The 12,364-nt window shown below is 38.5% G+C and overlaps 1 protein-coding gene and 1 long non-coding RNA gene across 3 annotated transcripts in view; one reads left to right on the forward strand and one right to left on the reverse strand.

Moving 5' to 3' along the window:
* The window catches only part of LOC119534340, a 96,478-nt gene extending 93,985 nt beyond the window's left edge, over positions 1-2,493 (forward strand). The window contains exon 6 of the long non-coding RNA XR_005217012.1: positions 2,378-2,493. This is a non-coding gene — a long non-coding RNA (uncharacterized LOC119534340). The remainder of the gene's footprint in view (positions 1-2,377) is intronic.
* Positions 1-12,364, reverse strand: part of ABCB1 (ATP binding cassette subfamily B member 1) — a 242,492-nt gene that overhangs the window by 94,389 nt on the left and 135,739 nt on the right. For both annotated transcript variants that reach the window (XM_037836575.1, XM_037836574.1), the window contains exon 4: positions 2,322-2,493. In XM_037836575.1, the coding sequence (XP_037692503.1) occupies positions 2,322-2,493 (172 nt within the window). The remainder of the gene's footprint in view (positions 1-2,321; positions 2,494-12,364) is intronic.

Here is a 12,364-nt window from a genome sequence, read left to right on the forward strand (position 1 = left end):
ACAGCCTCACCACTACTCCCTGCCTGGAGTCCACCAAGTCAAATCTCATCATGCTCTTTATACCTGATCACATCAATCACCCCAAGAAGCCAAGGATTCCCAGGCCACTCTTCATCTCCTTCTGTAATTTCCATGTGTCTGCATATTCCTTACTTTGTCCCCATCCCTACTCCTCCCTAACTCCTGTAACCCTTCCACCATGTCCTCTAGAATTCATAATCCATGATCAGCAATATCAAGTATGTCCTCAATGTGTTTCTGAACATTCTCTTCACCTTCTGGCTCTCCTGGCTCTCTCCTAAGGGCCCTGCTTCCCTAGATACCTCTCAGAGGGTAGCTTTTCTCTTCTGTAGCACTCTCATTTCCCTAAACCTGAGAGCAGTTGGTGTCCTTATTGCCTCATATTGGGGCTTCCAGATTCTTCTCTCTCCCTCCTCCTTAATAACTCACAGCTTTGTAATTAGTAGATCATATTTTATCACCGCACCCTTCATTTCTCTATGATTATAGCATTTAGCTCACTATCCCTCCAACCAATACTACTCCTGTCATAAATTTTAGTGGTATCAATAGCCACACAAATCATCCTTCTAACAGCCTGGCCCTTCAGCACCTTCAGAATCTCTACTCTGATGATCTTGACCTCAGTCACTTACTCCATGGTTATGCCCTAGACTCTTATCTCATTGCTTTCCAACCCAGATTCACTCCTGATATCCATACTCATAAATCCTACTGACTATTTAACATCTCCACTTGAATACTTAATAGAAATCTCAAACCTTAATATGTCTGTGGTAAATACGAAGATGGCCACCCAGATCTCCTTCAAAGAAGGGCTTACTTGCCAGCTACAGAGTGTGTAGTTAGGTGACAGCTGTCAGCTCCTTTAGGTTTTGTCTCAGCTACAGAGAGCCTCCTACCCAAGGTCATGCCCTTTCCAAAACAGCCCGTATCCAATGACTGAGCAAGGCAGGGGTAGAAAAGCACATCTGTTGCAGCTTGAAGACCAATAGAAGACATTCCCATAGGCAATTCTCACTCCAGAACTCCCTGCTGGATTGACCCTGGCTTCATCAGGCCTGCATTGCCATTTGCATTCCTCTGTCCAATCCTGTTTCCGTTCCCTTTCATTCCCAGGTGTTGATCCCTAATAAAACTGCATCTGAAACTCCATCTCAGCATCTGCTTTCAGAGAGCCCAACCTGCAACAATGTCCAAATCTGAATTTCCAGTACTCACTGCTAAACCTACTCACTCACTGCTCACCTTTCCCACTTCAGTTGATGGTAACTGCATCCTTCTTTGTTCTCAGGAGAAAACTTTAGAATCATCCTGAATTCATCTCTCTTATACCACATATTGAGTCTGTCAGAGAATCCTGTATGGTTTACACTCAAATATAGCTGAAATCCAAACATTCCTTACCACTTCTATTTACACCAGCTTGGGTATGAACTACCATCATCTTTTACCTGGACTACTAAAATACCTTCCTACTAATGATCCACCTGCTTCTACCCATGCACCCTCCCCCATATACTCACCATACCCCCAGAGTGATCTTTTAAAATATAAGTCATATCATCTCTCTCCTCTACTCACAGCCTTCCAATCTTTCAAAAATAGATTCTGCTTTATAACCATGATACTGTTCCCATACCTAAGAAAATTAGCAATAATTCTCTAATATCATCCAATCCTCAATCCAGAGTCAAATTTCCCCAATTGCAAAAAAATAAATGTGTTTTGTCATTTTTTTTTTAAGAAATAGGAGCCAGTCACAGTTCATATGCTGTAGTTGGTTATGTCTTTCTAGTCCCTAATAACCTGGGGAGGGAATGCTACCGCATATGAACTTTTTAAAGTCTTCCATAAATCTCTCTCTCCTGAATTATCATTATAGTCTAGCATACTCCCTCTACCATAAGCATACCAGCCTCCTTCCACATCTTTGTTGCTTTGTTTTCTCCATTCCCATCCTGTTTTAAATGCCTTCCACCATTCCTTTTCTCATGACTGATTCCTACTTATTATTCGAGGTCCAGATTAAGTTCCTAAGGCTTTCTGGGAAATTTCTGACTTTAAAGAGCTCTTTCTTTTTCTACTATATTTCTGGCAGCACATCCATCATGCATTCTAATGTTTGTGAATATTTTATCTTCTCAAACTCATCAAAAAATATGAACCATAGCTCAGACCTCTCCATCTCCCACAGCACTGAACATACTTGTGCATATTTAGTGAGGGCTTCACAAACATTGAGTGATTATTTTTTCTGCTACGGTTCCGATAAAATCAGTTTCACAAAAATTACTTACTTGAGTTACTTATGTTTGTAAAAGTCATGTTTCCTATATTTCCTGCATTGGCAAAGCTGTCTGTCATCTCTCCGAAAACCAGCATCATGAGAGGGAGTGCAGCTCCATGGATGATGGCAGCGAGAGTCCCCAGCACCATATACAACCTATCAAGCCAATTCGAATAGCGAAACTGAAAAAGAGAGAGAGAAGTAGAGAATAGAGACAATTAGCACAGTTACATGGACTGTTTGCTCTATTTTTAAAAAATGTATCCAAAATCCAAGCATTTCTCCCACTAGTAGTAACTACACTGATTCAAGCTACCATCTTACTTTGCTGAACTACTGCAATAAACTAATTAGAAGTGGGCATTTGATTCTTTTATTGCATTCTGACCTACTTCATAGTGGATTTGCTCTTTCTTCTCTTCTTACATGTGAGGTTTGTATGAGAGGGATAGACCACTGTGAGTAATTGTAAAAGTCTTTAATGGGGCTGTAATAGAAATATAGTATTTGTTGCTCTGGTTTCCAGGATAAAATAGAAAACACTTTTCATCTCACAGGAAAATCTTGATTGCCAAAGGCCCCTCTGAGACCACTGAGAAACATGTTTTGTTGTTTTAAGAAAGTGGCTTGGGTCAAAGATCCACGGTATAATTGAAATAGCCTAAACGTAAAATTATTTTAAGGTAATTGGACCTCAGTAATGAAGAGGAAAAGGAAGGGAATGAATTAGAGACTTGCTTCATGATGAGCATTTTTCTTGAGAAGATAGGATATGGCCATGATGAATTACCAATGCAGAGCTACATAATCTCTTTAACTTTAGGCTAGTCACAGGCAGGAAAGAAAGACTTCTTTAGATCCAACAGTGATGAGAAGAGGATACAGTAAGAGGAATAGACTCAGGGCTCTGTGACAGGCCCATCTGGGATGCATTTAATGCTTCTCCTGTATAGATTAAAGAACTTAGTTAAGGATTGAAAGAAAAACAAAGAAAAAAAGAAAAGAAAAGAGATGGGAGGAAGCCAGCAGTGAGGATCTGTAGACAAACCCCAAGGCAGGTACTGGTCATAAGGATGCAGGATGTATATGCAGGGAGCAAGACTGGGTAAAACGTCCTAGATCTAGGCAGAGATATAAACCAAAACAAAGATCAGGGATCAGGCAACAGATAAGACAGCAAGATTTTAAGAACTAGTGTATACTTCACGATGGGACAGAACAAATCCTTAAATTAGTTAACAAGGAACTTATATACAATAACAGTAAGTGGGAATTCAGTATTGAATTGACAAGTGGAGAAATAAAGAGCAAACAGTTCTTGGCAGTAGCAAATTGGTAGTCCCAAGAAAAAGCCAAGTCAAGTTATGAAATGATTAATGAAAGTTGAAGTTTTATGTAAGAAGAATATTTAACCATTTGGATTTAAAATTTTCATAGCTCTTAAAAATGTAATTAAGGGAGCTTAAGTTTGGGTCAACAACATATAATTTCCATAAGCTAAAAGCATCATCCTCTTTACAAATTAAAGCCTTTAATGAGAGAAAAACATTTTGACATATTTTTTCATATTTCATTGAAATACAGGCTAAAATTTTGCCACTATGAACTTTGTTTTAGGGAAGCATTCACCCACCTCCTCAAAAAAGCACAAATAAGGGGAAAGAGATGGGGCAGGAACCATTTATCTCCTCTTACAGATTCCATTAGAGTGGAAAACATCAAATTCCTCAATAGAGGAAGACTAGATAGTTGGCTTGCAGAGATTTCTCTTGTTACCACCACCAAGTCCATTCTACCTCCAGAACTAGTCATTGCTTATAATAAAAGCATGCAGGTCATAAATACAAAAATTTACTGAATGCCTATGAAATGCCTTCTAGAAGTCAGAGACAAATACCAAAAATATAATCCCTGCCTTCAGAGAGTTTACAAAGAAGGAGGAAGGTAAAGCAAAAAGTATGTGCAATACATATTTTGCATGCTATGGCAACATAGTGTTCAGAATAGATACAAAATGCAAATGGAAAAGTGTCATCGAGGAGAGTATGCTTTCTCCCAGCTACGAAAGCTGTGTTTAGGAGCAAAAAGGAAGGCATTCCAGACGGAAAGAACATAATGTGCTTAGAGAAGTTTGGAGTCTCTCAAGTTTGTGATATGAGGTGTAGAAGCAGCAAGAAAAAGTTTATTGACTGAGAGGCATCTTTCACTGAGCTAGCGCAAATTGAAAGAAGCAAGAGTTTCTGGTGCTGTGAGTATCTAGGAGAAGAGCAAGAGGTGAGGAGGACAGAAGTCTCACTGAGTCATGTTTGAATACCCATTCTGGAAGTGCTATTCAGGAAGTACACAGAAAGAATTCAGAATTCGTCGCAAGTTTTATAACTCTAGTAACGTAGCAGAAGCCACGGGAGTGGATAAGATCACCCAGGAAGAGAGAAAGAGTGAGAAGACAACAAACAGACTCTTCAAAACCAACATCTATGGAGGAGCCAAAAAAAGAACCCAGTAAAGAAGACTGATGTGAAAAACACTGTGAATAATTTGGCGCATGCACGCACGAGAGACAACATATACCAGGAACCAGAGGAAGATATTTCAAGAAGCAGCATTTGGGAGTCACTCATGACCCTTATCTGAGCAAAGTGTGGCAGGGTGAGGATAGAAACCTGATCATAGTGGAATTAAGAATAATTTGGAATGAAGTACTAGAGATAGCATGGTGACTATTCTCTTGATGATCTTGGGGTGAAAGGAAAAAGAGAGGGGATGGTTACCAGAAGGATATACGAGATCAAAGGATGATTGTTTGATGAAGTCATAGGCATTTTTATAGGTAAATGAGCCAGAGACAATTAGCGAAAATACAGGAAGGAAGTAGATAACTGTTGCAGCAATGTCCTAGAGAATAAAGGAAGCAATTATTTTAAGAACCTGAGGTGAAGGAACATCAGCGGATGCTGTAACTATTTGGTGAAAGAAGATAGTCCCATAATGCCCTAAGAATCCTTCCTAGTTACAAAGGAGAGAGGAGGGTAAACCTCTATAATGGAGGAATCAACCTGTGACCTCCATAACCAAGTGATCAAACTCAGCATAATAAATAACTGGGCTACTCCGACATTGGATGTTTCTTGATACGATGAAATATAAAGTACATGGCATCCTTTAAGGAATTTTCTTATCAAGAATGTTTAACCTGAACGTAACAAAACCTTTAAACCTAACCTTTAGCCCATAATAAGTGCTAGGCATAGAGGAACAAGTTAAATAATGACACAAGGAAGCAATTAAAATAGTCTAGAAAGTGAGAAATTCTGTAGGACAAATAGCATAGTCTTTTCAACATGTCAATGTCAGTTATGTCAGTTTAAAAGGAGGAAGAAACTTTCAGATTCAGAGAGATTCAGAAAATATATCTAAATATTGCCCTTGATTGGATCCTCTTTTGAACAAATAAATGTACAAGACATTTTTTTTAGATAATTGGGAAAATATGAGTATGAATAGAGCATTTGACAATATTAAGGAATTATTGTTCATTTTGTATGATATAGTATTAGCATTATGTTCTATAGGAAAATCTTTGAGCCATATAAACTGAGACATTTAAGTATGAAACATCATGAGCTCTTATTTCAGCTAAAATCTATATGGCAAAATGTTAACAATTATTAGATACAGATAATGCATAAGTGAGTGTGAATTATACTACTCTTTCCACCTTTCTACATGTTTAAAAACGTTGATAATAAAAATAAATTAATTAAAACTTGGTAAAGAGAGGATTGTTCTTTACAGGTAAAGTTGTGTCTCTTCATCTCAGGTTGGAGGGAAAGAGTGAGTGCAGGGACCTACAAGTTTCCAGGAATAAGGACAGAAAATTGAGAGGCCAGACCTTAGATTTCTTTGTGACATGAAGCAAGACTGATTTCTGGAGAGAAAGGGGTGAGAAGAAGATTTCAGGAAGGTGGTTACATAATACTGCATAGAGTAAAAACATCAGTCAAACATCCTAGCCCTGTTACTTATTAGGAAGGATATCTGGGAGGAAAAATCTCTTAATATCTTTGAGCCTCAGTTTCTACACTTGTAAAATGAGGAAAATATTCATAGACATAGCAAACCTCACATAGTTTTTATGAGGCTAAATACAAGAAACTTTTATCAAGCATATAGTACAATTCAGGTCCTACTGTTGATTTCAGAAATTTTGAAATGAAAAAGACTTTTTTTAAAAAAATGCAATTGTATTCAGATATATTCACACACCATAGAAACCATCTGAAGTTGAGGTATTTACAGTCGAGGAGCAGGTGGACAAAAAGAAACTTTTTGTAACACACCAGGTAACATGTAAGATGAGGTATAAATCAATTACAAAAGGAAGGAAGGAAGGAAGAAAGGAAGGGAGGGAGGGAGGGAGGAAGCAAGGGAGGAAAAATGTTTTGTTAGATCTTGGGAGGAAAGAGAGAGGGAGTGAACTAGAACCATAAAAGGAAAGCTGATCAGTGCTGAAAGCCAAGAGTTTGTCTTTCCAGGGTCAAGAAATAGAGGGTGCAGGCAAGAGAGTAGTTCAAGTAACATTCAGCAGGAGAGAAGGCAAACATGATCTTACCTTGGTGTTTGGGTTGAAGAGAGAAGTCAGGGAACTCATTGATTCATTAATTCATTCAACATTCAAAAAACATTTAAGCACCTAATAAGGGTCTAAAGTGCTCGGTACTAGGTATTGGCAATAACAGCAAATAAGAGAAGCTACCCACCTTCATAAACTGTTAACTAGTGTAAACAGTTAAAGAAGGAATTAGACACATTCAACATTCATTCAACATCTTTTAAAGTTCCAGGGATATTCTAAGCACTTGGGGTACAGCAGTGAACAAAAGATACAAAACCACCTGCCCTCATGAGCTTACACTCAGATAAAAGACACAGAAATGTATAAACAAGAAATGAGAGAGTGATAATATTCAGGAGAAATGTGGCACAGGGCAATGTGCCATAGCCACAGGCAGGGAAGTTCTCTAAGAAGGTAACATCTGAACTGAGACCTCAGTGGCAGGAGGGCTACAGCAAGTTAAGTGAAGATTTGGGTATGGAGTATCCATGAAGAAGAAAGCACAAATGCACAAATCCTGGGGTGAAAATAAGTTTGGCGTGTCACAAGGACCAAATAGAATGGCCACTGTGGCAACATCGGGGGGGGGGGGGATTTATCTGCAGTGAAGTCAAAGATGAGACAGAAGTCAGATTATGTAGGGCTTTTTCAAGCAATAGGAGGGAGTTTGAATTTTTATTCTAAACTTCCCATTTAAGTGTAAAGTGAAGGCATTGGAAGGTTTTAAGGAAGGGATGGAAGTGATTTGATGTAACTGCTATGAGGAGAATAATTTTTAGAAGAAAAAGAATGGAGGAAGGAGACTAGAAAAAGAGCAGTTGAGAGAGTAAAGTTTTAATGAGGTGAGGTAGGCAGAATTAGTGCCCTCCCCACAAAGATATTCATGTCCTAATCCCTGGGACGTTTGAACATGCTACCTGACATGGTAAAAGGGACTCTGCAGATGTGACCAAGTCAAGGATCTTGAGATGGGAAGATTATCCTGGATTATGTGGGTAGGCCCACTGTAATCACAAGGTCTTTATAAGAGGGAGGCAAGAGGGTCACAGGCAGTAGTAGGAGATGTGATGATGAAAGCAAGAGGTTGGGGTGATAAAGGAAGGGGGCAGGACCCAATGAATGCAGATAGCCTCTACACGCTGAAAAAGGAAAGGAAACAAATTCTCCCCCGAAGGCTCCAGAAGGAGCCCAGCCCTGCAGACATCTTGATATTAGACTTCTGAACTTCACAACTATGAGTAAATCTGTGTTGTTTTAAGTCACAAGGCTTGTGGTAACTTGTTACAGCAGCAATAAGAAACTGATATGCAAGGTCAAAAAAGACGAATACTAAAGAGTGGCAAAGCCAGAAAGAATCAGTTGTGGTCAGAGACTGCTATATTTGAGGGTAGGACTTCATAAATGGAGTCCACCCAGACTGTAAACCCAGGGTCTATGTCCACAAGTGTAATACTAAAGTAGAGCACAGGTTAGGGTTGTTGGGAAGGGAGCAGTCAAAGAACATTGAGGCTAGGATGCTGAATAGGTCATTTATAAGGTTATAACTAGAAGACTAGTAAAAGCGTAGGTGAGTAAAGCAGAAGCAATCAAGTATCCAAGTCTTCAGTGAAGTACCAGGAGTAACTAGAGATTAGTACCAGATGCCACTGAAAATGGAAAAAGGTAGTATAACTATGAAGAATGAAACTCAAATGAAAAAGGAGTTTTCCATGAGGATCAAAAAACAATTTGAATCACCAGCTCCTGAGATAAGGGGTTGAGGGACTCGAACTTCACAGGCAAAGGTGACACAAGTAAAGGCCAAAAAGCTGGGATGAAAACCAGCTTCTAGGGAAGCAAACAGAAGGAAGAATACAGTTAACTGTGTCAAGTGTTGTTGAGAGGTCAAGGTAGAATAAAAAAAATGTCCACTGAACTCAGGGGGTAGTGGGAATAGAGGCCAAATTACATTCGGTTGAGAATTCATTGCAAGAAGGCAATAAATTGTTTTATTCTTGTGTGTGAAGGGAGTTTGAGGGTGATGGCTCCAAGGAGGGTGATAGTAAGATGGGTAGAAGACACTTTGATGTGAAAGTGCCATTTGGAAGGATCCAGTTGAGAGTATGAGACTGAAGAAACAGATGAGAGAAAGGATAATAATAATCATGTAAGGTCCTTGAGAAGACAGAGGAAATGGTGAGTGATTAATTTTAAGAACTGGGTTTGCTTCCTCTGTTGTAACAGGAGTGAAGGAGAGAGAACTGATCCAGATACAGGTATATTTGTAGATTTGACAGAGAAGAGCTGAGGAATTTCTGGTCAGGTGGCTTCCATTCTGTTTGGGAACTAATAGGAGAGGCCATCCATCAAGAGTGAACGGAGGGGTTGGCATGGGAAGAGTGGGAAATTTGAAAGAAGTGGAGGTTTGGCCTAGTCGGTGAGAAGAGCAGGAGTGTGGTAGTAGGATTTCTGTGCAGGGCACACTCTTTTGTGAGGTTTTCTCTAGTATCAATCAGATGTGAGAGTAGAGGCATCAGGAAAGCAGATGGCCGGGTTCTGCCTGGGCTGCATGTAACAAAAGACAGATGAATGGAAGTTTATCCTCTGGGCAAGAGAATAACTAAAATAATGGTCATTACTTACACTAATCTGGATAAGAAAGAGAATGAAGACAGGAAGGAGTTGATAGAAATAGGTCAGTGGACTGAAAATCCTAGAACAAAACAGTGAGCAAATGAAAAGGAGAGGAGAGGGCAGTCACAGAGCCTAGTGCTTGAATTAGTCACTTTGGAGGTAGAAGAGCACAGGATTGAATGACTGCAGTGAAGGAGAGAAAAGATTATTGCAGCTGTGAAGGTTAAGGAGTGGCCATCTGTATAACCATAAAAGTCACCCAAGATAGTAGGAGCACCAGGGGTGGAAAGGTAGATACTGTGCCAAGTAGCAAAGTCATCAATGTCTGGGGAATGACCAGGTGGTCAGAAGGTCAGACAACAGCATCAAGAAAGAACACTGAAAGAAAGAATATGGTAGGAGCATATTGGAAGCAATGGAGTTATTTTAGGATATTTGTTTTTCTTATTCCTTTGCTTTGTTTTGTTTGAAACATGTTTTGTTGTTTTTGTTTTTGTTTTTTTTTTTGATAAATGAAGTTAATATAAACATTTTTTAAAAACAAAGAACACTTCCATTCCAGGCAGATAAGAGTTTAACCAAGACGAAGACATAAATGATAAAAGTTGCTAAAGCTCTGGCTTAGGAGTAGGCAGATCTGTGCAAAATTCTTGGCTTGCCCACTTACTAGCTATGTGACTGTGACTTTGAATACATTATTGAACTTCTCTGAGACTGTTCTTCATTTGGGACATGAGGATAACTCAAATTCCTACAGTATAGGGTTACTGTGAGGATTAAATTAAATAATACAAGTGGAGTGCTTAACAATTGGCTGGTGCAGAGGAATCACTTAACATTGCCAGCTATTATATATTTAGAAAAAAATTAATGTTTCAATAAAATATATAATGTAGAAAGCGCAGAGTTGAACCTGTAGCACAATTCTGGCAAGAGCATGTATAATCTTTAAGTAAAGAGTGCATTTGTGCAGGAATTGCAACCCAACTTTTATTTTTCTTGCCCGTTTCCTATTTGTCCCATTTCCTCACTTGCTTTGGATTTTATTCTGTTTTTGTGTTTCTATAGAGTATTTCAAATGTTAAATCAAGGGCTGATATAAATAAAGGGTGGGAGAAAAATTTGAATCTATACCATTTTTTTAAATCACTTTCTCAAGATGGCTAAAAAAATCTCAGGAGAAATAAGTTAACAGACATAGTTTTTTGTTAGCTGGAAACTTATTAATAGGCAACACCAATAACATCAGCATTTTACTGTAAAACTTCCTGAATCTATAGCATTTAAGTTTTTATAGGTTCTATATACAAATTCACAGTTTTCTATGTCAACTCTTCAGGAAAAAGACATGAGGAAAAGCCACAACAGTAGTAAAACATTTCTATAAAAGGCCTTGAATATAGTGACTTAGAACATGGTCTTTCTGGGTTTGAATCCTGACACCACTGCGTGTCCTTGGGCAAGTTAACATACCTGGCCTCAGTTTCTTCATCTGTAAAATTGAAATGATAATAGTACCTACTTCAAAGGGAGGTGTAAGGATTAAAGTAGCTCATGTATATATATATATAGGCACACAGAGCGACACCTGGCACACAGTGCCATATGTGTATTATTATTACCTCACACACAAACTCTAGGTTTTTATTCTTCTTTGGCTTGTACAGTATTTATAGTAATATCTCTTTGTATTAGATCTGTTAAATTTTCTTAAATATAAGAATCATTTCCTAATTTGAACTACAAATAATAAAAACTAAACTACAAAAGAAAGAAATATTTTAGTTTCAAATGACAGAATTGAAATTAAATCTTCGGAATAAACAAACTGTAAAATAAAAGCTTCTTTCAATTCAAGAATGTAAGAATGAAATCAGAAACACACAAATAAAAACTATCATTTGGTCATATAAGTAGTCTTTCTGAGAATGACAGGAATATATATAGTCTCATCTCCCAAAAATTCCAAAAATTTTTTTGAACAAAAAGGACAAAAGGAGGAACTGTACCAAGAGCAGCTGAAGCACAAAAAGATGAAGAAGATTGTATGACAACCACTGAGTCCTCAGTATAAAAATTATCTGACTGTTTTGGCCTGCTTGTGACTTTTTATGTTAGATTACTGAAATCCATTTTGCAAGATAGCCTAGCAGCCCCGACCCTTAAAAAATTCTTGGTGTGTTATGGCTGAATTATTAAATGTGCACTGCAAGACCTAATTGATTCAGTGGTCTCCCAGCTTCTAATCCCAACAATTCACCTAAATCTGCACTCTGAGGAAAAGGGAAGCAAGCATGTAGGTAGATAAAGACCATCAACCGGCAACACCTACAAAATTTCTGTCCTGTTTCAGTGTGATTAAGAAAAGCTCACAAAGACCACTATGCAACCAGAAAATGAAATAAAGAATTATGTCAACATTTTCAAATACAACATTTTCAGCTCTTTGGCCCAGAGGAATAATTGCATGTATAAGTCATAATAATAAATAATACATTGCTAACTTCTAGTATTATCGGTGCCTGGGACTTTGACCCCAAACCTGCCAGGGGATTTCAGAGCTATGGATGACAGAGAACCTTGGGTCCATCTGCCTCGCTTCGAACCACATTTAATGTGGCTAGTTTCCTCTATCCAGCTGGCTAAGACCAGCCCTGGGAGAAATGCTTGTATAGGTAACAGATCACCAGCAACATAACTAATAAGGAGACTACTGAAATTCTAGGCTAGGAGAAGTGGTTGTGGAGGCTCAATCCCCCTGGCAGGCTATGATCAGCATTCCACTGAAAATAAGCTTAAAAAACAATTTATTTTGCCTCTCCATC

Source organism: Choloepus didactylus, chromosome 5 (genome assembly GCF_015220235.1).
Source record: "Choloepus didactylus isolate mChoDid1 chromosome 5, mChoDid1.pri, whole genome shotgun sequence".
Lineage (NCBI taxonomy): Eukaryota > Metazoa > Chordata > Mammalia > Pilosa > Megalonychidae > Choloepus > Choloepus didactylus.